Genomic DNA, 24,056 nt, shown 5'->3' on the forward strand with positions numbered 1-24,056 from the left:
GAGAGCTCAGCCTCTCCCCGTCTCCCTCGGGTCCAAGCACACCTGTGCCCCCCTCACCTGGTGTTCAGACACCCAGTGTCTCCTGCAGCTCGAGGCAGCTCTTCCCCATCACCCTGTATCTCCCCCATCCCATAATATTGACAATATCCACTGCTGATCAACCACCTAATACACACCAGCATCATACTGGGCATTTGTATACTGTGGGATTTTATCCTCTCACCAGTTCCCTGACCAGATGGAATTAGCTCCGTTTGACAGATGAAGACATCGAGGAAGACTGAGTTCAGTAATGTGCCCAAGATGACACAGCTCATTAAGAGGCAGATCTGAATTCAGTTCTGTCTGCGGCCTCACACACCCTGCTCCAGCTCCACCATGGCCTCAGCCCTGGTCTCCCCAGGGACAGCAACGTCTGAATCCTGGGTCACATATGTGGCTGAGGCATTGCCTTAACTACCAGGTGGCTCCAAGGGTGGAGCTTCCAGGCTTTGGAGCGGTCACTGGGAAGCTATTTTTGGACTGCAAAGGCCCCGCCAAACCACAGAGTAGGCCCCCTGCCCACTGGTCTGTCAAACCGTCAGCTGGAGCCACCCCTGGGGCCACAGAACTGGAGTCTTGTGATGGCACAGGGACCCAGAGGGGCTTTTCTCATGATCTGTGGTTGTTCGGAAGGTTCCCGGGGGGGGGGGGGTCCAAAGACTTTAGCGTCCTCCCCAGCCAGGACAGCTCCCTGGCACTATGGATGCCTAAACTGGGCCCCCACTGTGGGCACAGCTGGTGGCGAGCCTGGGCCATTCCTGCTGCTCTGGCCTGGGCAGCCCCTTCCCAGGCAGGTGGTGAGTGGGGGGAATGGAAAAAAGAGGGGGCGGGACTGCAGCGTCAGAGCCTCCAAAAGCCCCGCCAGAGCAGTTTGGACACCAAGGACAAGCAGACTGCCAGAAGGAAGCAGGGTCCAGGGAATGTGATTTATTGGCTCTGTGGCCCTGCAGTATGCAAGGCCAGGATGCAGGCAGAACTCTCCTCCACCCTCCTCTGCCCAGGAGCAGGGCTGCCCAGCTGCCAGGCTGGATGGAGGGGAGATGCACTGGTAGCCGGTGATGGAGGTCCCCAAGGGGGTGTGAGCTGTGCCTCCTGCCACAGGGCACTCACACGATGCCATCAAAGCCCTGCAGGCCACACTTCTTGCCAGCCACCTGGCAGCCGAACTTCAGCGCCTCTTGCATGCTCTTTCCTAGAGGAAGGGAGGGAAGGACAAACGGCTGCCTCGGCCTGGCCTTCTGCACAGGGCCAGGCCCCAGCCTGGTGCCCCCTGCTGGGCTACTCACCCTGGGACAGGCTGAAGATGACCGCGGCATTGAAGGTATCACCGGCCCCCAGAGTATCCACCACCCGGGGTGGCGGGAAAGCGTCCGAGTGGAGCACCTGTCCATCAGGGCCCAGGGCATCGGCGCCCTCCTCTGCCCAGGCACAGATCAGTACAGCCCTGCAGGACCCTCTGCTTAGCTGGGTGCGAGCCCCCCCGGGAGCCCCGCGGGCTCACCCCCCTCCCCAGGGCAGACCAGGAGCCCAGGCTGGCTCGGTGCCCACAGCTTTTCTTCCTGGGGTTCCCCAGCTCACCCTCTCCTCACACGATTGTACAAGCCCTTCAGCGCCTCCACCGCTGACCGGAACCCCAAGTGCTTGGCCACGTCTTTGCTGACAAACACCTGTGGGCAGTGGAAGACAGGCTGCTGATCACCCTAACTCCAGCCCCAGCTCAGTCACTCACCAGCAGCAGCCTAGCACTGCCCCCACATGATAACTGTGCTCCTCCAACGTGGCCACCCCCAAGATAGTATTCCACCGCCTCGCGGGGACACGTTTTCATCCTTGCTCAAGACCTGCCAGAATACGGCCCAGTCAACTGTGACACACGCCCCGTTCTGTTTGTTCTACGATCCAAGAACTTCCGTCCGATCGAAAACACAAAGCGAGCCTTGAGCGCCACCTTGGGGTGAAATCTACCATTGCCAAGTGAAACTGCCGACTCTCGGGAGCATTTTTTGCTTTTGTTTCGTTTTGTTTTCCTCATACAACTCTGCCCTCTAGGTCTGGCTTCTTCACCTCAAAGGGGCAGGGGCTCAAAAGCTCCCTCAACACCCGCCACACAGTTGAACCGCCAGAGACAGTGTTGTTAAAAAATACTTCTGCCCAGGCTCCGCCCCTGCAAACGACAGGGGTGGAGCTCAGGCATTCGTTATCTTTTAACCCACAGCCCAGGTTGCCGACCAACCAGCATCTGCTAAGTGATGCTAAGCTTGTCAACCAGATTCCATTTAGACCCTGCTCTGCTCAAATCACCTTGTGCAAGTCACCCTCCTATCCTCCCTTACCTGCTGGTGGCTCCCACAACCTGTCACTCACCCCAGAGTCAAAGGACGCCTCCAAGAGCAGTCCTGTCCTCTCATTGGACAGAGAAAAAGACTGAGGAGGCCCAGGGAGGAAATGCTTCCACAAAGGACTGCCCTGGCTAAGCCATTTGGCTACTACCCTCATACCTACCCACCCACTGGGGCAGAGAATTTCTCCTTGGCCATGGATGATGGCTGCTCCAGCGACCAGAGCAGGGAGCGGCCTCTTTTCTTTGTCCCCCTGCTGCTAACACCACCAAACCCCGAGTAGCTAGCCGTCCAGGAGTGGTAGGTAAGACAAGGGAATGTTCAGGCTCCTTTTAAGAACCAAACTAGCTGGATGTGGCCAGGAGGGGATGCATGGGACGCTCACCACGTCTCCATAGCCAAACAGCTGGAACAGCTCTGCTCGGGGCTTCTCCACCTCCACGGACACCCGGATCTTCTGCCCCGAAGGCTGCCTGGCATTGTGCTGGTCTATTCGCTGCAGCATCTTCACCTGCTCCGAGGCGTTCCGGCCCTGGGCAGGGCAGAGACAAGCTCAGGACCAGGTGTGAAGTGCCCAGCTGGTCTGGCTCGTTCTTCCCTCCCTGCTGAAACTCTGGGTGAGCGGGGTGGGGGGGGCGGTGGAGGCTGGGCTGGAACCCCATCCTCAATCTCAAAATTCTAGAGCTATCATGGACCTTAGAGACCTTACTGAGCAGCCTTCCCGTTTCATAGATGAGGAGACTAAAGAATAAAACAGAGATTTTCCTAAAGACCTTATAATAAGTTAAACAACAGGGCTAAGATTAGAACTCAGGACTTCTTGGGATTTTTTCCCTCCTGGACTCCAAAACTTCTCTTGCAATGGAAATTCTAGTTCCCTGTATTTGGGAGCTGGGTCGGGCCTCCCCTTCCTGCCTCCCAGAGTTCAGGCCTCGCACAGTCAGGCTCCTGCCAGCATGCAGGGTGCAGGGCCCAGGGCAGCCTGAGTCAGCATCCTGCTTCTGGCGCCTACCTCCTGCTGTGTAATCTTGAGTAAGTCACCCAACCTTTGTGGGCCTTAGTTTCCTACCTAAAAACATAAAGTAGGATGGAAAGGGGATAAGAGGGTCATATTTATAGATCACTAAGGCACTTCATGGTTCAAAGAAACCAAGGAGGCAAAACATGAGGGGCTGGGTTGAGTCCTTTGAAGTACAGGGCAGGGCTTACCTCAATGTGGATCCACTTGAACCGAGTCAGATCAACCTTCTCAAAGTCCAGAGCAGAGACATCTGGCAGGTTCCTAAGTCACAACACAGAAAGGACAGAGAAGAAGTGGCATGGTGAGGTTGGCCGGGACTGGGACCCCCAGCGGGCTGCTGGGGCCCTTATGCCTGGCCCTGACCAGCACGGCAGGAAGCTGGATCTACAGCACAGGCTTCTGAGGCTCAGCTCTGGACTGACTCTGTCCCTAGCTGCTCTCACAACTACTCCTTGCCCCACTCGGCGCCACCCAGACAGGGAACTGGAGGCAGTCTGCTCTCATGCCCCCTTCCCAGCTGTGATATTCTCTCAGGGCAAACAGTACCTGTCTGTCAAGGAGCCAGTTTTGTGTGCCTTGGAGACCATAGCTCCCAGAATGCACTAAGAACACCAAGGACTACAGTTCCCAGAATTTCCCTTGCCAGCCGCACACTTGGCTCCCAGCTGTGCCCCAGGAAACTACAAAGGCCATGGCTACTCTGCCTGGAGCTCCGGTCTGCCTCCACTTACTTCTGGCACTACAGCAGGGAGTTTCGCAGCTATGTGGTGCAACTGTGAGGTTAAGCTTAGCACTTGAGGATGAGTTTATATTTGGCTAAGTCATGGGTGGACACCCCACAAGGGTCCACCTTGACTCTCCTTGGCCAGGGACCTACACACAGCCAATGTCCTCTCTATCGCAGAGCTGAATCCTTCTTAACTAGCTGCGTGGACTGGGCCATTTCCGAGGCTGCTTCCCCATCGGTAAATAGGGCCCAAACCCCCAGCCTCGCAGGCCTGCTGTGGGTGGTTGGAGGTGATGCAATGTGTGTGGTCCTGCCTGAATTGAGGCTGGAGCTCTCTGCCTCCCATCCTGTGAATACGCATGCTGTGTCCTTCATGGAAGTTGCTACAGGCTGTTGCTTAACGGGCAGATGACCAGGGCTGCCCGGTGTGAATCTGTCACCAGCACGTGTGCCCACTGACTCGCTCATTGGGACACACAGAGCCCAGGGACTGCAGGCTGCAAAGCTTGTCCTGGGAGGACCGCCCCCTCCCCTGATGGAGTAGTCACACTGGGAAGTCGGGGTGGCCTGAACGCCAGGGCGGCTGAGCTGGGGCTGTTCATCCCCAACATAGTGCCTGACAGACACTAGGTTCTCAGTAAACCAAACCCCTGAGATTTGTCAAGAAGGAGTCTAGGGGAGATGAGAAGAATCTGAGCCCCCAGGGCCTGCCCCCAGTGCCTTGGGCCCTAAAGGGACCCTCTTCCTGTGGTTTGGCACTTCATTGGACGGCCCTAATCTGCTGACTCAATGTCCCCACATCAGTGGCTGCACATGGGGTATAGTATATGGTCTGGCTGCATTATGCTGGGAATTCATCAGGGCCTTGTCTTTTCTGAACCCCAAACCCCAGCTCCTTGGTGCCAGGCTGTAGGCTGGCCACTCTGAGGCTGACACTGGAAGTCCCACTGTATCCCCTCCAGGGCAGAGGATGGCTCGAATTGCATCTCCTGTCCCTCTGTCCTCAGAACAATTTCCCCACACCCAACCCGGGCTGCTGATTGATGAATTACAGAGGAATCACACCATAAATTACATTCCGTGCAGGCACGCCTGCCCGTCCTTAGTGTTGGCCAAGGCCAAGTTGCCAGGCAGAGCAAAGCCCTTCCCGTCCCCACCCTCCTCCTCCCCTAATTGAAAACAATTCAGAAATCACTGAGCAGTTGGGCATACGGACAATTTCTGGTACAGAGAGAGGCCACAGAGGGTGGGCAACTGGGATGCCCATGGTGGCAAGTGAGGGAACTGATTGGCGGGTGTGGCAGGGCGAGGCCAGGGGGCCTTACGTGTCATACAGCACAATGGTACGGGAGCCACTGGAGTTGTTGACGATGCAGCAAGAGCACGGGGTGTCTCCCCGGCTCTGCCAGGCCACCTGAGACACGTCCACACCCCGCTGCCTGAAGTCAGCCACCAGGAAACTTGGGGTGGAGCCCGAGCCAAGGGAAGGGCAAGGAGACACAAATTAGAGCCTACAAATGGCCTGGACCTTCCACGGGTGGGGAGGGGTGCCGGAGCATGTGGGTGCTAAGCACCCCTCTTCCAAGAGAAAGTCCTGTTCTGGGAGTCCAGTGATGGTGGCGGCAGCTGGCGAGGCGCAGACAGGTGTACAAACCTGTAGGCGTGCAGGATGGTGCGGCTGCCACTGGCCTCGTTGATGATGACTGTGGAGATGGGGACGGAGCCTGTGGTCTGAACGACCATGTGGCGTAGGTCCACGGAGTAGCGGCGGAGGTCATCCAGGACAAAACTGCCGGGCACAGTAACCCGGGGGGAGGTGCAGTTGACAAGGTTTGGGGGCTGGAAGGTAGCTGGCAGGGGTACAGGGACCCAGGCTGCAAGCAGAGAGGGCCAGGAGGGAACTAGAAATCACCAGCTGACACAGGCTGTGCGAGGAGGAGGAAGAGGCAGGAATGCATAGGCCAGAGCTCAGCGAGGAAAACCCCAAGGGGCATTCGCTTAGGTCTTGACATGAGGCAAACTCCAGCCCTGACACTGCCCTTCACTTTGACTCCAGCTGGGAAGGATGGGCTTACACTCATACAGCTAGCTGGGGCGGACTTGGGGCCGGCGGCCTGTGCCCTCTTTGACACAGGTGAGGGCACTGTGGCCTATTTCATGCAAAGCCCAGCAGAATTAATAATTACCAAGGTGATACTTTGCCCACCAGCTGCCCTCTGCACACACATCTCTGTGGCACTCTGCTCTCTGAAGTCCCTTCCAATCCTACAGTGAATCCCCTCACCCCCAACCTGCCCTGCCAGGGGGTGGTGCTGCCTTGGTGCGCTCGCTCACTGCCCTCTCCCCTCGCACCCAAAGCGAACCCTCCTGGCCAGTGAACAGGCTCCCGAAGCCTGATGCCCCTTGGAGTGGGCCTGGTCCAGGACTCTTGCCCAGAGTCCCCTCCAATTGGGGCGAGTTGGGGGCAGCCCCTCAGGAAGACTGCACCAGCAGGAGAACAAGGAGGCCAGCCCTACCCTGCTGGGCCGTCTCTGGGAAGTCAGTGTCCTGTGCCCAAGACCTGGCATCGCACTATCCAACCACCATCCCAGCTTTTCTCCCTGTCGTGGACCCCATTTATGACCACACCAAAGCTGGGCAATAGAGATTTGTACAAAGGTGAAGACAATAACTCTGGGAAGAGGGAAGGCAGCAGGAAAGGGGGAAGACCGAATCGGGGATGGAATGACTCCATACAGGAAGCTGCAGGGACTGAGCTGGGCTGGTGAGGGCAGGACACGGTGGGCTTCACTCATCTGTGGGGTCACCGGGAGGTGGAGCCAACTCAACAGCGAGTGACAGACACAAAATCAGGACACTGGTCCCTGTCTTACACCTAAAGGACCCTTTAAATAATAGCTTTCCCACAGTGTAGAAAATACGGTTGGTTTACCAAATAACCTTTTGTACCCACAGTACCTGGCATGGGGCAGGTACTCCTTAAATGTTTGCTGAGCACACAGGACAATTTGGAATGGCCAGCCATCAGCATGACTGCCGCATGAAGCTGGGCCCACCGCCCTAAGTACGGACCAGTCTCGCCTCTAGCTGGGAGGGAAGGCAGCTGCTGAAGAGGGTTAATAAGTGACCAACTATTGGCTCCGGGTCCCCCTGTCCCACTCACAGACAGGCTCTCACCCTAGTTTGCTTCCTGCCAGTTCCTCAAGGAAGGGAACCTGCCTGTGGCCAAGGGGCTGGGCGCTTGCAGCAGTCCCCCTAAAGCAGGGTTCAAAGGGCTGTGCTTCACAGGCCAGTAACCTGGAACCTGCCCCGGTGCCCACAGTGGGCAAAGTGTGGGTCTGATAAGCACTCGCTGAGTCAGCAGTACCAGAGGTCAAAGAACTAAAGGGTGCCTGCCGCAGCCCTAGTGAATGGCACACGGGCCCCTTTCGGCCTGCAGCCTCACAGCCATGAGCTGGGAGGCATGGGTCTAGGCCCAGCGTTAGCATGGGGTTTCAAGGGGCCCTTGGCCGGGATGCCCTTGCTGCTTCAGGGAATAACGGGGACATGAGCAGTGGCCCTGCCCCCTCACCTGGGAAAGAAACTGTGAGCCTGGACCTTCAGACCATGGCTGCCGGGCACCTTTGAGGGAGGATGGGTGCATATCCCTAACTGCCTCTGCCTCGAGCTTAGCCGGGATGAAGGAGTTAAGAAGGGCAAAGTCATGTCCACCGCAGTCTGTTAGAAGCAAGGAAGGGCAGGGGGGAGTTCAAGCACACTGCAGAGAGGGGCCAAGGAACCGGCTGTGGAAATGAAACCTTTCACAGGAACAGCGTTAACACCTGCGGAGTGGACGAGCCACACCAGGGAGGCTCGGGAAGGCTGGTGCTCTACTTTGCCCCCTCCCACCGATGTCTGGTGCTCACAGGCCATCTCTTACAGTCCACCATCCAGGATTCAGACTGCCTTTCCCCCCACCCTGTGGACAGGCCTCCCCTGATTCCTCTTCAACTCACTCAGCCACGTGGCCAGGGGCCAGCGAGCCCATGAAGGCGCAGGGGGCCCCGAGCAGGGACAGGACGGTGCAAGAGTTGGACGCATTGCCCCCGCGCTGCCATCTCTGGGACAAGCACCTGTAAGACACAAGGGGGGGTGGTCCCTGCAGCTCCAGCAGGCTCATCCTGGGGTGAGCACGGCTGAACACAGTGCCCTGGGTAGGGCCCACAGAATGTGAACGCTAGGAGAATTCCCCCAGAGTGCACATCCAGACCAGTCTTCCCGTTTCTAGATGGGCGGCTAAGGCTCAGCCAGGGCTGTCTCCTCAGCCCAGGCTAAATTCAAGTTCACGGCAATTAACTTCTATCTCCCACCTATTCTTATGACATCAGGAAACCACTCAGTCAGGTTTATTACAATTTGGGGGTTTCAGTCCCTCCGGGTTAGCACCTCCTCAATGTCAATGGCCCACCTTCCCCCAGGTGGAGCTGCTGTGTCATCAGCTTCCCCTTGAGAGCTGGATGACACCCAAGTGCCCCTTTCCAAAGGTATCAAATCTACTACCTGCTCCTGTCCCAGGAGAGTTGCTTTGATAATAACTCAGGGTAAACTGAGTAAGAGAGGTAAACCTGGTCGTCGTGATCATGCAAGCGGAGGGGAGCTAAATATTACAATGTCAGAAGCTGAAAAGCCCTGGCTGGAGGGGCTCAGTGGATTGAGCATCAGCCTGCAAACCAAAGTGTCGCCAGTTCAATTCCCAGTCACGACACAGTAGAGGGTGCGTGAGAGGCAACCACACATTGCTGTTTCTCTCCTCTTTCTCCCTCCCTTCCCCTCTCTCTAAAAATAAATAAATAACATTTTTTTTAAGTTGAAAAGATTATTGGGTGAATATCCATTTTTCCTCCACCTTTTTCACTTATTTGTCTCCCTTTTTTCAACTTTATTGAAATATAGTTGACCTATAAGGTTTTGTGAGTTGAAGAAGCACAACATAATTTTGATACATACATGTTACGAAACGATTTCCACAATAAGGTTAACTGACCCATCTATGCCCTCACATCATTACCTTTTTTCCTCCCTCTTTGCTGAACGTCTAACAAGAGGAAAACAACTCATAACACATCTGTTTGACTTCACTGTCATCTTCAACAACAAAAATGATACCCTATGCATATGAAGTCAAAACACTTTAGTAATTTCTCATTTGCGCTCCAATAAAACTGTGAGGGAAACAGTGCAGGCTGCTATTTCTCTTCTCCCAGCTCCAAAATAATAATAACAACAACAACTATGGCAGGTTATAATCAGAGCAATGAGCACTAAAGAATCGCTAATTAAGGGAAATAAGCACATCAGAATTTTTAGACAAAGATGTACTTGCACACAAAACCTAATCCTGAGCTTCCCTTCCGCCTGGGGAAAAGGGGACCATCATTGTATTAGAAAGAAAAGTACTAATTTGTAAAGCGTCAAACGTTTCTCAAGCTATGAGCTTTAGAAAAATTTTCATGCAGAGAAGACAGAAGATGCCTAGGGGGATCTGACTTGCTCAAAGTCACACCAGCAGTTAACGACAAAGCTGGTGTCAGAACCTGGTTTCCCTGGCTCCCACACCACGGCAACACACTCTGTATTTCTGAATGGAAGGTCGTCAGGCCCCAGGGTGAGGTTTCAAAGAATGAGTACACAGTTTTACTCTGTGGAAACCCCTCAAAGTCACAGTGATACTCAAGTTTAAGTGCAGAAAGGTTCTGCTGAACATGAAGACGCTTTCTGGAAGGCTCTTCTTGGCCTGGACTCTGGGAGGCAGGGCCATCCTTCAGGGGTCTGGCCCACCACCTGGAGGCTGCTCCCGAGAGTCCCCAGCTGCCTGTGGAGCCCAGACAGCCTGAGACAGGTGGGGCTGAGATGGCTTCGAAGGACTGGGTTCCCTGGCTCATGCTTGCTCATCTGGGAGGCATGCTAGAGTCCAGGACCTGGGCTGGGCGCAGTGGGAGCAGGCCCTAAGGACAACTGCGGTGCTCCGCAGAGGAGCAGAGCAGTGGGTCTGGGGGAGCAGGAGGCCCACCCTGAAGGGCAGGGGCACAGAGAACACGGGCAAGGTCTCTTCAGAGAGGCACCTCACTTCATGCCCTCCTTCAGAAGCAACCCCAGGCAGGGTGGCAGGATGCCCCCCATTCTAGCCTCCATGGGGCTCCAGGTCTGGTTGAAAGAGGCACTCTGGGTCTTCCTCAGGCCCCCCAGTCCTCGGAGGACCTGTGGCTCCGGGGTGTGCACTGCTGCCCTGAGGGCAGCTGAACTCCCTTCTGGGCACCCTGTCCTAGGGCTGTCTGCATCTTGGTGGGTGGGCGCACCCCGTGCCTGTCTCCCACTGCCCCTGCACCCCTGGCAAAAAGCTCTAACTTCTGGCAAATAAAGCCCAAAGCAAAGGGTCGGCTCCATAAAACAGGCAGGAGCAACGGGAAAGGGAGCACAAGAGATGGCAGAGGGCTGGGGCTCAGGACTCGGACTTGGGGGGCCTGGGCTCTGATCACTGCTCCGCCACGCACCGACCTCTTGGCCTTGGAGAAATCACTTAATTTCTCCACATCTTCCACATCCATAAAGAAAGGACCCAACTGGTCTTTACACCATTTCCATGGGCTGTGAGGCAAGTGTGGTAACACATGTGACGGTGCTGTGTGGACCCAAAGCCTGAGCACCGCCTGGTCTCGCTGAGCTCAGCCTGGAGCTAGCCTTTGATCCAGTTCTTGACTGAGACAACTGGTAGCCAAGGAGCAATTCGTATTCTAAACATTGGTCTTCCCCAAGAGAAAGCCCTGTGTTTCGCCCACAGAAATGCTTTCCTGGGATTACAGTGTAACGGTGTAGTTCTTATCAAGAGCAAATATAAGAACCAACAAATGACTCTCCAACTTCCACCAGACAACCAAGGTGGATGTTTTCCACTACGCTGCCAACTGACTTTTGTAAAAAGGACTTCTGGTAAACTCCTTTCAGAATTTAGCACCAGGGAGAAGTCTGTGCTGGCACATGAACCAGCTCTGTCCATGACCCACAGCACCTTACAGGTCCTCCCAGGGTCTGCAAGCCCTGAGCTACAGTGAAGTTCAAATGCCATGGCTTTAAATCTTCTTGCCCATCTAACTAACAATATATACTTCTTATTGTAAGCTGTCTCAGTTTTTTAAAAGGAAACAGATGAGGCATATATGTGACAAATAAATTTGAAGCAAATGCTAGTAAGAGGCAAGGGCATAGGTCTTGTTAAAAGACAAACATATTGATCCCGCTTGTACAAGGTGCATGCCCTTAGATAAACTATGTCGTCTCGGAGTCTCTACTTGCTTATGGGTTAAGATAGTGATAATCAAGCCTGACACAGTCCCAGAGTTGAAATGGGAATTGGCGGACACAATGCTATCAGGAGCCTGGGTCTTATCACTAAAGGACTTAGTTCTTTCCCCAGGTCCCAGAGACAGGGCAAGGGCCCCAGCCCTGTAGTCTTGAACGCCAGGCACAAATGCAGGGCTGCAGTGGCCCTTGGGGTTTCTGGGGGGCCCAGGCACCCCTACCTGGTGTCCGTGTCCTCCTCCGGGTACTTGTCCACCACATTGATGATGTCCAGCACCACTAGCCCCACGCATAGGATCTGCTTTTCTTCCATGAGGTCGCTTCCGAAGCTTTCTGCCTGCAGGGCTGCAGGGATTGCTCCTGGGCTCTGGCTCTTATCCTGCAAGATTGTGTTCCCGCTCCCCAGAGCCGCCTAGCTCCTCCTCCGAGCCCCTAGCTCCTCCTCCAGGGAGCCTCCTGCAATGGCAGGGTGTGCAGTGGGGTGCCAAGAACGCTCTAGGGCCCTAGCTCCCTACGCGCTCCGAACCAAGCGGGCCTGGAAGCGCAGGCCCGATGTCTTGGTCCCGGGTCTCGTCTTAGCAGGTTGCGTGGCCCAGCAGACCGCAACGCCTCCCACTTCCCGGCCTCAGTTTCCTCATGTATCAGACGGACTCGGTGCTAATGCCAACCTGTCTAAAGCACAGCTAGGCAACCTCATGACCGTAAAAAAAAAAAATAGGGCTGTAGAAAGGTGACCCTTGCTCTGCCCTCTCCCGCATCAGTGGCTCCCACTCTACCCGCCAGACCCATAGGTTTGAGCTGGCGTCTTAACAGTGGCCTTGCAGAGTCAGCTGAAGCTTTGCAGCCGGCCTGCCCCCAGGCACAGCCAGTCCCAGCCTGAGGCGGGAGGGGGCGGGGGTGCCAAGGTGAGCGGCGGTCAGGTGACCAAAGACAGCGCTCGGCGCCCCCTGGTGGACGCCAGCGGAACTCGTGTGACCCGGAAGAGGGTCCCAGTGGGGCTCTGAACCGCCGACGCACCAGGCAGCTGGGCCACGCAGCGCAAAGTGGAGGACGCGAGTCTGTCTGGAACCCGGGGCTCCCCCATTCTGCCCCTTTTTACTCCTGTGTACCCCCGAACACACTAAAGCAGACGGTGTATTTTGTTTTGTTCTTTTTTATAAAAACCAAGTGTCTTTATTCCTGAATAGTTTAGTATGGCGGTGGGATCCCGAGCACCCTCGGGAGACCCCTGGAACCCAGGAAGTCGGCCTAGAAGCCAGTTGTGGGGGGCTTCTAGGCTACCAGGATCTGCTCCTCCGCAGTCCGGGTCCAGTCAGGCCAAAAGTCTGGACAAGGGGACTCGGAGACCCCAACCTGACACACTCTGTTCGTGGGGAGTGGGGAGGAGGCTGCTCTGGGCGCCTTTGTCGCGGCGGCTCTGGAGACAGCGACACGCCGAGGGCTGGAGTGCCGGTTCAGTGCCCGGGCCGGCGGGAGCCGCCACCCCCGATGGCTCTTTGGCAGGCAGAGACACTTCAGGCCGGTCGACCTGCCCCCTGCCTACGCCACTTCTAGCTCCAGGTCCCCGTAGAGCAGGGCTCCGCTGAAGATGGTGAGCGGCTCCTCTGAGTGCGACAGCTGCCCCATGACCAGGTCGATGCAGACAGTGTCGCCAGCCTGCAGCGGCAGGATGAGGCTGAAGACGCCCAGGGCGCCGGGGCTGGGCTGGCTCTCGGCCACTGGCTTATTCTCCAGGCCCTCAGGCTCGTAGCCACCGGAGTCTATGCGGGCCACGCCCAGGTTGGAGCGGGACAGAACAGCCTCTACTTTCTCATGCCGGTGCCCAGTCAGCACTGCGCTCAGCAAGTAGCGTCCGGCCAGTGGGGCGGTGAATATGCCTGGGGACAAGGATGACAGTCAGAAGAGACAAGTGGCAGGGGCTGGGAAGGCTTCCGGACCCAGAACTCCTGGACTAGGAGCAACCTGCTGGGTCTTTTCACTTCTCTTCGACGAGAGGCAAGCTCCAGGAAGGCAGGGCACGCGGATATTTTGTTCATTACAGCACCCCCGCGCCCCCTCCCGCCCCGTGCCGTGCCCAGCACTGAAAACAGGGTCTGAGCAGGAGCAGGCCCCCAGTAAAGAGCTGTTGAGGGAATGACGCCTCCCCAAGCTGTGGTGAGAATGAATAAATGCAGGAAAGAACAGTGTTCTCCCCAAATCAGAGTGTGAAGAGATTCGCCTTGTCTAAACGGGCAAGAACGAGAACGTGCCACTGCACAGCTTCTCCGCAGGCTCTCTGCCCCCCGTCCCCCAGGTGCTCACCAGTCTCTGGATCGTAGTAGTCCCCGTCATTGAGCAGGACTCTGTCGAAGGGCACTGTGCCTGGTTCAGACCGGGGCAAGCTCAGGGCAGCTGAAAAAGCCACCCGGGGCACAGATGCTGCTGGGGCCCCCTCCACTCCTGGGCGAGGGTAGGATGGGTGTCAGAGTAGACGCTCATTGCTGAGCTGCCCAGCCCCCTTCCCCTCCAGAGTCTCTACCCCGGGGCTGCCCGAGGCCTTCCATCCTCCATCCCTGGTTCATTCCCCTCCTCCAGCATCAAATGGGAACTTACCCTGTTCACCTTGGGGACCTGTGGGAGAGGAAAGGGAGCAGTGAGAGGTAGAGCAGCTCTATCTAGGTCATTCAGCAAACATCTGCTGAGTCTGTCCAGCAGATCTGCCAGGTGCTTGCTACACAGGCTCCAGGGCAGGAATGGGGGTATCAAGAAGAGGAATAGGTCCAGGCTACTTAACTGCTGGGCCTGTGCACTTAGCCCTCAGCCTTTCACACTTGACTCAATGCTTGTGGGCTCAGCCTTGGTCTTCAACTCAGCAGTGAGGCCGCCATATCCAATTAGCCAACACAGCAACTATCCCAGCTCCTAGTCACTTTCCTAACCACTGTCAGCTATCTAGGACCCCCCAGTTCTTCTTTTTTTTTTTTTGCCAATTCTAGCCTGGTTTCTTTCTTTATTTATTTTTAAATATAGTTTATTGATTATACCATTACAGTTGTTCTATTCCCCCCTTCATTCCCCTCCACCCGCACACTCCCTCCCCCACCCTTCTCCCCCCTTAGTTTATAACCACGTGTCTCAACTTCTTTAGATTCTATATTTCCCCCACTATTCTCGCCCTCCCCCTATCTATTTTCTGCCTACCACCTATGCTATTTTCTGTGCCTTCTCCCCCCTTCTCCTCCCCACTCCCCTGTTTCTAACCCTCCATGTGTTCTTCATTTCTATGGTTCCACTCCTGATCTAGCTTAGGACCCCCCAGTTCTTGCCTCTTTCCCTGCTTCCCTGTCAAGTTCAGAGGGGAATGTCAAACCTGGGGTTGCCCCTAGGGATGGTAACCCCGGCTGTGGCAAGGATCTCAGCCCACATACCTGGTGGCCCAATGGGCCCCTTTTGTCCATCCTTGCCTGGAGGTCCTGGAGGTCCAGCAGGGCCTGGGGGTCCCTGTACTCCAGGAGGCCCTGGGGGCCCAGCCTCACCTGCAGGCCCTACAGCGACAAAAGTCTGTTGAAGAAAAGCCAGAAAAGGAGTTTCCGAAGGACAAAGAGGGAGGGGCCTCCACAGGCAGGTTGATGGGACCCCTCGCTGCCCATGCAGGATACCTGGTGGGCTGAGCAGCACCCCACCTCCACCCCCAGCCAGGTCTGAGCCATCAGCGTGGGGCAGGGAGCTGAGGCCTTGGATCATCTCTTGTCAGCAGACCAACCCTGGGAGAGTGGTGGGTCTGCAATTCATGCCGGGCCAAGCAAGGCAAAAGTAGATGGGGTTAAGGCCAGGCTGTTGTGACAGAGGGAGAAAGGACGTGAAAGGGGTTCCCCCGACGACCACCCCAGGCCTCCTCCTGCCCCCTCACCAGTGAGGTCCCTCAGGCTGAGCTGGTGGAGCCGGTCCTCCAGGAGCAGCATTGAGCTGTTCAGGGCACCGAGTCGCCTTCCCAGGCCCGCCTGCCCCCCAAGCAGCTTCTCCAGCAGGGCTGCCTGTGTCTGGCTGGTGCTGTTGGTTTCCCGTAGCCCGGCCCAGAGCCCAGCCACATGTTTGGAAAGGCCCTCACGTAGGCCCTGCAGTCCCCCAGCCACCGTGTCCAGCCGCTCACAGACTCCCTCAAGACGGCCCAATCGCCCCTCTAGGCTGGGGCACTGGCCAGCTCGTGCCTGTCCCTCCTCCAGGCCTCGGAAGCGCTCCTCACTTTCCATAACATGTTCTGTAGCCTCCTGCTGCAGCCTGTTAATCTCAGAGATGATTCGGTCCTTGGTGGCTCCCAGGTCTGCCAGATCAGCACCCTGGCCCTCCACAGTGGTCTGGAGCTCGTGCAGTGAGTCATTGAGGGAGCTGAAGGTGAGGATAACTTCGGAAAGCTCTCCTTGCAGGGCCTGTAGGGCTGAGCCGGAGCTGCCCCCAAATACGCTGAAGCCATCCAGAGGCCCACGGCTTGGCCCCCCAACACCTGGGCCAGCCCCAGGGCCCCGTGGAGGTAGCAGGGGGCAGGAGCAACGCTCCACCCCATCCCGAAGGCGACCCAGTTCCTCTTGGACACCACCGCAGGCCCCGCAGCCCTCGTCCCCACGGGCCTGCAGCAGACCCTCCAGTTGGCCCAGCCGTGCAGCTGTGAGGTTCAGCTGAAGTGTGAACTCCGCAGCTGTCTCATCCTGAGCATCGGCACGCCCCTGGAGCTGGCCTACGACCCCTTGCAGTCCCTCCAGGGTGGCCTGCCGGGCCTCCCCAGCTGCTCCCACCTTGTGCAGGCCTGAGATCACCAGCCGCAGCTGCCCCTCACCATCGAGCACCCTGCGCTCCAAGGCACTGAGGGTCTCACTGACCTGGGAGTCCTTCTCCCCCAAGGCTCCAGAGCAAAGCTGCCCACATGCCTGCACAGACCCCGCCACCTGCTCCTCCAGCAGGTCCAGCCGGCCACCTAGACCCCCGCTCACATTGGCCAGCAGCCCCTCCAGCTTCTCTAATCGGCCCCTGGCAGCAGGCAGCCAGTGACTCAGCCCCCCAGGACGCCCAGGCCAGCCCTCCCCCTGCTCCTGTGAGGGACCCAGAGTCGAGTTGAATCGGTCCTCCAGGCGGGAGAGGCGGGATGCCAAGTTGGTGTAGCCTGGGGGATGGCCTCCGTGCCCCTCTGCACCTTCCAGCTCGGAGCCTCTCCGCCCACTGAGCACTTTCACTGAACTGGCCACGACCTCCAGCCTCCGCTCCAGCTCCGCCAGTCGCCCGCCCAGCTCCGGAGGGCAGCATTCCTGAGGGGGCCTGTGGCCCACAGCCTGCCTGGCGAGCTGCCGCTGCCGCTCCTCCACAGAGGCCAGTAACTTCTCCAGGCTGCGCAGCCGTTCCCGGTCCTCCTGCTGCTGCCGCCGGAAGCCATCCAGTCCCGCCAGGCACACGGAGCAGGAGTCCTGCAGCCGGCGCTCCAGCTCCCGCAGCAGATCCTCGCTGTGGCCCGCAGAGGCTGGGGCTGGGTCCAGGGCTCTGCCCCCGCCGCCGCTGCCACCACCACCACCACCACCACCACTGTGATGGTTGTTGAGATGGCCCAGCTCCTGGTCATGGGTGGAGACACGCTTGTCCAGGAGCTGCAGCTGCTGCTGGATCTCGGTGAGGGTTTCCTGCACACCAGGGCGGGCAGCTGCATCTGCTGGCTGCTGCCTCCCGTTAAAGGCTGTCTCCACAGCCTTCTGGACATCTTCTGCCAGGCGCCCACTCAGTCCCTGCAGGACATCCCGAAGGCCCTGCAGCTCCTTGGTCAGGCTCTGTACCTGCTCCTCCAGCTGCTGCACCTTCTTCGACTCCCCGGGACCTGGCAGAGAGGGAAGACATAAGGCAGAGGGGCTGAACCTCAGTGCTCAGTGCCCACCTCCTACTCCAGCTCCCTAGGTGTCAGGTCAGAGGTCCTAGCTGATTCAGCCGCTCCTTAGCTGGGTGATTTGGGCAAGAAAAGACAGAAGAAAACTCTCATTCACTGAATGCCTCTGGGCCAAGTCTTTGCGCCTTACAACAGCTTCATTGGGCAGCTACCATTAGCTCTTTCCATTTTGTAGATCAAGAAGCAGAGGACTGGCGAGCTTAAGTACCGGGGCCATGAATTACAAGTTGAATAAGTGGCAGAGCCGAGGTTCAAACCCAGGTCATCTGTCTGACCACCAAGCCCATGTCCTTGTCACTGCCCAGAGGGCCTCTTAACTTTATGGAGATTGTCCCCTCATCTATGAAATAGGTATGACACTATGTCGCTCCCTCGGGGCAAGTGAAATGGGAATGTGGGATGGCACTGTGGGCTGCAGGGCGGTGGCTGTGCAGCCTGTGCAGCACTCCACACAACGCCACTATCCCCTTGCAGGGGACAGCAAGGTTCTGCGGTAAGCCTGTGAGGGCTCTAGCTGGATGGGGAAGAGTCAGCCAGAAGTTCCTGTTTCCATAATTACAACACGGTTTTCTCGCTGGCAGGCAGACACAGCACATCCGCACTACCCGGCACAAGTGGGAAGGCAACAGGGACTGCTGCATTCTGGGACCTGTGGTCTCCAGAGGCCCTCGAGGGGCCTGGGACCTGTAGTCAGTTGCAGTGCATGCTAGGACTTGTAGTCTCAACTGTCTGGCCCCTTGGACCAAGCTTCTGAAGGAATTCCCCCTTCTTCCCGCAGCTGCTCCCTCCTGGGAAGTATCTTGGCCACACGTGGGCGTGCGTGTGTGTGTGTGAGCACATTCACCCTCTATGCCTCATTTTTCTCCCTCTCTGTCTGGGTGCACACACGCACACACATGCACAAACATGCGAATGCGCACACACACATGGACAGGGAATCTGAGGGGTCGCATTAACTCTTTTCTGTCCCCTCTTTCCTGACTTGGAACATTGGGATTTCCCCAGCAGCCAGGCCCCACATTTCCCAACCCACACCGTCTCCCACTTCTTTCTCCAGGGGCCCCACACTCACCTTCCCCCCCTAGCCCACTCAGGTGGCTGCCGGCGCTGGAGCCAGAGAGGTTGGGGCGGCCTGGCTGGGGCCGGGGGCGTGGCGTGGCCGGGGCAGGGCCCAGCGCGGGGCCAGGACTCTCAGCACAGTCGTCACCCCCGTACCCCTGACAGCACCTCCATTCCATGTCCGTCACTGTTTTGTAGGCCACCCGGTATCGAGGACGGAGGAAGTTGCGGTACCTGGGAGAGGTGGAGGGAGGGTTCTTTGCTCCTCGCTATACTGTCAGTGACCGTGGCCCCTGCCCACAGAGGTGGGCGACTGCGGTGGGCAAGGCCTGTCCCTCAGGCTGGGTCCCCCTCACCATTCAGCATGTGGTCTTGCTCAGCTGACAGCTGTCAGCTTGCTGGCCAAGGGCCAAATTCCTGTCCCCCCACCCCCACCCCCTACCCCGTGTCCTGTGCTGGAGCCTTGAATCCCCTCCCTGAGATGACTCTGCCTAGAGAAGGCATTCTGGGGCTGGCAGGGTGGGCTGGTGAGGTGTGCCCTCAGTGTCCCTCCAGGCAAACCGCCACCTCGGCATCTCCTCTAAGTGGCTCTGACTGAAGCCCCTTGCTACCTGCCTGTACAAATTCCCTGAGTTGGCTGCCCACCTGCTATCCTGGCCCAGTCCCCACCCAGCACCCACTCCCCAGTGTGGGGACTCACGTGATGCTGTGGGTGCACTGGGGCTGGCCCCAGCCACAGGGCTGGTAGTCGGGCTTGACGAAGGTCTCCACTCCATCCTCAAGGATGCAGCTCACTGTCCGAGTCACCACGTAGGCACACCAGTTCCTGCAGGCACAACCCACCTGGGCCCAAGAGCCAGAGACACCCCCTCCCAGAGGAGGGCTCGGGGCTCCCAGAGGGGCTGAGGGAGGGTCAAAGGATGAAGGACCCCTGGGAGCTAGTGGGAGCGGGCCCTGGCAATGGCAGCTCCCCCCACGCCTTCCTGTGCTGCCGGAGTCGATAAAGACTCTTCAAGACAGGAGAGGAGGCACAAAACGGAAAACCACAACTAGAAGCAGTTGATCCTCATGGCTGGGGAGTGGGTCCTGGGGAGCCTCTGAGTTCACCCATTCATTCATGTCCCTTTTCTGTCTCAGTCTCCAGCTTGGCTCGGCCCTCTGGTGATTCCCTGGATGCCGGCTTCCACCCACCCCTCAGGGGGTGGACCGGGCAGGCAGGGGTCCAGCTCAGGGGTAAGCAGAGAATAAGCCATTGATGGGCCCTGTCCCCCAGGGGGTTTGCAGTTCTACACCCTCGGGCCCATTCATGCTGGCCTCCGATTAGCATCTGGCTGGAAGGCCGGAAGGAACAGAGCAAAAGTGTTGTCAGAATCATGGGTGACTGATGGGCCAAGGAAGCCCTGGAAAGGGATGGAAGTTCTGCCGGAGGATCCCAGGCTGGTACACAGCTGGCAGGGAGGCCGGGCCTATGCCCTTCAGGGGGGTCTCCCTGGGCACCTAACTGCAGGTCCCATGGGGAGGATGTGGGAGCCGATTCCCCTGAGGTTAGACAAGGGTACCTATCAGGGAGCCCTGGAAATACCCAGCAGGAAGGTGGGCGTGTGAGGGGCCATCTGATGGATGGGCTTCCTCTCTTCCTCTTCCCTGCTTTGGGGAGGTAGCCAAAGTGGGGCCCCCCATACCCACCTTCTGACCCACCCTCCCATCTACCTTCAGCCACACACTTACCTGTGGCGGCTGGCAGGCCGACGGGCGCTCTGGGCCTGGGGCGCCCCAGGGCTGAGAGCCCCACTGTTCCCTGTGTAGAGACTATAACCCCGAGGAGGGTAGCTAGCTGCCCCTACGGCTGTGGTCAGTAGGCAGCAGAGGTAGCAGCTCCAGAGGGTCCTGGGGGCCATGGTGGGGGCGCTCCGCGGTGGCCCTCAGAGGCTCATCCCGCCTGACCGCCGGCGCCTCTGCCTGGAGCTGGGATGCCTGCTGCTCCAAGGGTCGGGGGTCGGGTCCTGTCCCCTGCTTCCTGCCGGCAGCCTCCAGCCACACGCCTCCTCCGTGGCCTCCTGGCCTGACCCCTCTCCCCTCCTCTTTCCTCCTTAGGCTCCCTTCTGTCCCTCCCTCGGTTCCTTCCGCTCTCCTCTTCTCCACCTCCGAGGGGAGTTTGTTCTCTGCGCCCCCAGCCTCCTACGTCTGGTCCCTGCCCCTCTCGGATGCCACTTCCTGGGCCCCCTCCCACTGGCCCCAGCTGGCCCTTTTCTCGTCTCCTTATCCCTTTTCCCCAGTGACCGGATCCTGGGGTTGACAGGACTTTACCCCTGTGGCTGTTCAGAGGCGCAAGAGTGGCTGTGTGGGGCGGGCCCTGGCCTCCTGCCTCCCTCTCTTGCTCACTCCCCTCCCTTCCCCCCTGTCTGGCTGGCGGTCCAGCCTCCCCCTTCCTCCCCCCACCTCTCCAACCATCCTGCGCCACATCTGCTTCTTGTTAACTCCGGGAAAGAGAGGGAAAAAAAGGAAAAACAGAAATGTGGAGTTGCCTCCGGGCTTGGGGCCAGCCTCTCAGACGGGCCACATGGAGTGGAGTCGGGGCCAGGGCTGGGGAGGAGGCCCAGGGCTGGCCGCTTAGACAGGGAACAGGAGCTGGAGCCACAGCTCTCCTGGGGCTGGGGCAGGGCTCCCCTGGTAGGGAAGACCTGAGAGGGGCCCAGAGGGGACAGGAAGAGGGGAAGACACGGCAGGACATTACTCTCCCTCCAGTCCAGCTCTCTCCTTTTATAGATGTGAAAACTGGAGGCCCAGAGAGGGAAAGTAACTTGTCCAAGGTAACACAGCAGTCAAGAGCAGGGCTGAGATTAGACTCTAAACACCTAGGTTAGTGACTTGGGAGGAAAAATAAGGGAATAGGAGAGGGTGCTGTGCCGGGGAGAAGGAGGAAAAGGACTACTGAGGTCAGCAGGACATTCAGAGAAGCCAGAAGAGGAAGGAAGGAATCTGAAATGGGTGAGCAGCCTTCCGTCAAGTATGGAGAGAACACACGCAAGAGAAGAGCCATTCTTTTTTGTTGTTGTTTTTAATCCTCACCCAAGGATGTGTTTATTGACTTTTAGAGAGAGGGGAAGGGAGAGAGAGAGAGAAACAATGTGAGAGAGAAATACCAATTGGCAGCCTCCCTTAGGTGCCCCGACACCCTGACCAACTGGGGATCAAACTTGCAACCTAGGTATGTGCCCTGCTGAGCCACCAGGCCAGGGGGGTGGCGGGGAGGGGGAAAGGAAAGAAAGACAGTGTCTGTCATTCCTAAAAGGCCAAAGGACTATGGCTTTCAGGCGAGGGTTAGGCCCTATCTATACAGCAGAGGAAGTCACTCCCTAGCCCGAGGCCGGCCTGGGAGTCTCTGCAGCAGGACAGGTTCTAGTCAGACAACTCTCATCCTGGTCCCACAGTGCCTCCTGAGATGTGGGAATCTGTCAGCCGGCCCCTCTTCCTCAGATGGCCCCTCTTCAACAGTTGGCCCTCAGTGTTGTGCTCTGGACTAGGTCCCCCCGGGGGGTGGGGCCCCGAGAGGGCCGTGTGGAAGTACTAGAAGAGAGTGCTGGGCTCTGAGCGCTGGCAGAGGTGCCCAGGGCAAAGCTCTGCCTGTATCAGACTCAGTAATGGTTAATGGGACACAAGCCCTGAACAGAGAACCGACACAAGGCAGGACAGACAGAGCGCCCAGGGGACCAGACAGATGCGTGTGGCCGTTTGGGGAAAGAGGAAGGGAAAGGCAGCTGGCTGCTGGGGGAGGCGGAGAAAAACTATTGGAAGACATAGAACCTGAAGAGTGTTGGAGGGAAAGAGTGAAGAACAGAGGGGAGAGGTTTCGGGTTGTGAAAAGTGGTCTGCCTCAGTTTCCTCATCTGTAACGTGGGAATAACAACAGTACCCTCCTTCTGAGGTCTGTGAGGATTGAGTGAATACGTGTAACACATTTAGAACAGTGTCTGGCATGTGGGAAGTGCTCAGCATACGTTAGCTCTTAGTTTGTGTTGAGAATGGCACAGAAAGTCAGAGAAGGCAACTATGGAACAACCAGGGAGAGCCTCAGGTGACTGACTAAGAGCTTGGATTACACGGTTCTGATTTGGGGGGTCAGTGCACACACAGAAAAAGGACGCCGTCAGCAAGAGCAACGGGCAGGGTGTGAGGATGCCGGTCTCAGTGCCCCCTTGGAGTAGTTTGATCTCTTTGAGCAGGCTCCGTGACCCCACTGGGGGTCCGTTGTCTAAGGCCCCTTCCAAATTAGACGTTGCAAAGCGATGCAGACCTGAGAGAGAAGGCTTGGTGACTGCCTGGGTAATGAGGGACTGGATGAAGGGAGACACCAGAGAAGATTCCAGAGTTCTAGCCAGGGTGGGTAAGCTGAGAAGAGGAGCAGGTTTGGAGAAAGAAAGATGACCTGATTTGAAACATACAGGCATCTCATTTTACTATGCTTCATAGATGTTGCCTTTTTTTAGCAATTGAAAATCTCACAAATTTTAACAAATTTACTTCCTCGGCCAGCAAAAAGATTACAGCCTGCTTTACTGCGATATTCACTTTATTACTGTGGTCTGGAACTGAACCTGCAGTATCTCCAAGGTGTGCCTGTACTGAATTCAAGATGAGATGAACACATCTCAATGGAAATAAATGTCCAGGATATGATTAGAAATGGGGTCTTGGCTCTGGGAACTATTTGCAGGACGATAATTGGAAGCCATGAGAGGACGCCACCAAGTCTTCAACAGGACTGTGAGTGATCTGCCTCTGAGGTTCTATGGCCCGGAATGGGGTCCTGAGGGCAGGCAGGGTGTAATGAACAGACAGGATGGTGAGAGTGAGCACTGGCACCAATAGGAACGGAAGTCTGTGGCTGCCCCTTAGAGGTGCGGCGATCAGCACACAGGGAGACTTGAAGGAAGTGGTTCTAGGAGATCCCGATTTCAAAGTTGCTGCCAGTGGAAAGCTCAGCTTTCAGCATCAGTGCTAGGCCCTGGCCCTGGCAGGCAGCCAGCCGCTTCCCCACAGGCTGCCGTGGCTACTGCGGTGGGCTTTCTTTTTCTGCTCTTTCTCCTCTTCTCTCCCTTCGGGGGGCCTCTGGCAACCTGAGGAGTCACCCCAGCCATTTTGTCACTGCCCAGTTGTCACCCATTCCTTTGCCTGACACCTTAAGTTTAAAAATCTGTTATATCTTCCCCTGGCTAAGTTGGATTGAATGCTGGCCTGCAAACCAAGGGGTCACCATCCGATTCCTAGGGTACGGCCCATGTGCCCCTGGGGACATGCAAGAGGCAACCACACATTGATTTTTCTCTGCCTCCCTTCCTCCCTCCCTTCCCCTCTCTAAAAGTAAATAAATAAAATCTTTAAAAATAAAAATCTGTTGTATTTTAAGTGTGTCAAGTCAGAAATGTTGGCTTTCAGCCACAATTGAGTAGGTTGCACATCTTTAGTACTATAATGAGAGTCCAAGACCTAGGGACTGACATGCACATCTGTGAAATCTCAGATAAATCGATGGCTCTGGGTTCGCTGGGGAGGCCCGGGGTATTGGGCAAGCAGGGTGCAATGGAGACCGAGGTTAGAGAGAATGCAGCGTGGTAGCTGCGGTGGTGGTATTGG

At 57.1% G+C, this 24,056-nt stretch overlaps 2 protein-coding genes across 5 annotated transcripts; both read right to left on the reverse strand.

The window, feature by feature from the left end:
* Positions 1-954: 954 nt before the first annotated feature.
* KHK (ketohexokinase) lies at positions 955-12,128 on the reverse strand. Of its 4 annotated transcripts, XM_037066747.1 has the most exons (9): positions 11,686-12,128; positions 8,125-8,241; positions 5,784-5,918; positions 5,455-5,589; positions 3,591-3,663; positions 2,767-2,913; positions 1,621-1,709; positions 1,329-1,486; positions 955-1,234 (listed from the first exon to the last, which is right to left on the reverse strand). In XM_037066747.1, the coding sequence occupies exons 1-9, from the start codon at positions 11,775-11,777 to the stop codon at positions 1,149-1,151; spliced, it is 1,032 nt and encodes a 343-aa protein (XP_036922642.1). In that variant the 5' UTR covers positions 11,778-12,128; the 3' UTR covers positions 955-1,148. The 4 variants fall into 4 exon arrangements, with proteins under 4 accessions (XP_036922642.1, XP_036922644.1, XP_036922643.1 ...); XM_037066749.1 differs by lacking the exon at positions 5,455-5,589; XM_037066748.1 differs by lacking the exon at positions 5,784-5,918 and having other exon boundaries at positions 11,686-12,111.
* Positions 12,129-12,601: 473 nt separating this feature from the next.
* On the reverse strand, positions 12,602-20,765 carry EMILIN1 (elastin microfibril interfacer 1). Its single transcript, XM_037066736.1, has 8 exons — positions 20,151-20,765; positions 19,123-19,248; positions 18,436-18,656; positions 15,354-17,297; positions 14,872-14,988; positions 14,057-14,074; positions 13,766-13,903; positions 12,602-13,341 (listed from the first exon to the last, which is right to left on the reverse strand). The coding sequence occupies exons 1-8, from the start codon at positions 20,318-20,320 to the stop codon at positions 13,004-13,006; spliced, it is 3,072 nt and encodes a 1,023-aa protein (XP_036922631.1). The 5' UTR covers positions 20,321-20,765; the 3' UTR covers positions 12,602-13,003.
* Between the last annotated feature and the right edge of the window lie 3,291 nt (positions 20,766-24,056).

The sequence above is a fragment of the Sturnira hondurensis genome, unplaced genomic scaffold, assembly GCF_014824575.4.
Source record: "Sturnira hondurensis isolate 20B ecotype Veracruz unplaced genomic scaffold, ASM1482457v3 Scaffold0016663, whole genome shotgun sequence".
Lineage (NCBI taxonomy): Eukaryota > Metazoa > Chordata > Mammalia > Chiroptera > Phyllostomidae > Sturnira > Sturnira hondurensis.

Excerpts from the sequence above, each read along its gene's own strand:
- KHK (XM_037066747.1), bottom strand. The coding sequence starts at position 11,777 with ATGGAAGAAAAGCAGATCCTATGCGTGGGGCTAGTGGTGCTGGACATC. Across the intron at positions 5,590-5,783 it reads ACCATCCTGCACGCCTACAG|TTTCCTGGTGGCTGACTTCA; the intron begins GTTTGTACACCT and ends CTCCACCCCAAG. Across the intron at positions 3,664-5,454 it reads ACCATTGTGCTGTATGACAC|GAACCTGCCAGATGTCTCTG; the intron begins GTAAGGCCCCCT and ends GTTGTGACTTAG.
- EMILIN1 (XM_037066736.1), bottom strand. The coding sequence starts at position 20,320 with ATGGCCCCCAGGACCCTCTGGAGCTGCTACCTCTGCTGCCTACTGACC. Across the intron at positions 19,249-20,150 it reads CGGCCTGCCAGCCGCCACAG|GAACTGGTGTGCCTACGTGG; the intron begins GTAAGTGTGTGG and ends TTGTGCCTGCAG. Across the intron at positions 17,298-18,435 it reads GAGTGGGCTAGGGGGGGAAG|GTCCCGGGGAGTCGAAGAAG; the intron begins GTGAGTGTGGGG and ends CCTCTCTGCCAG.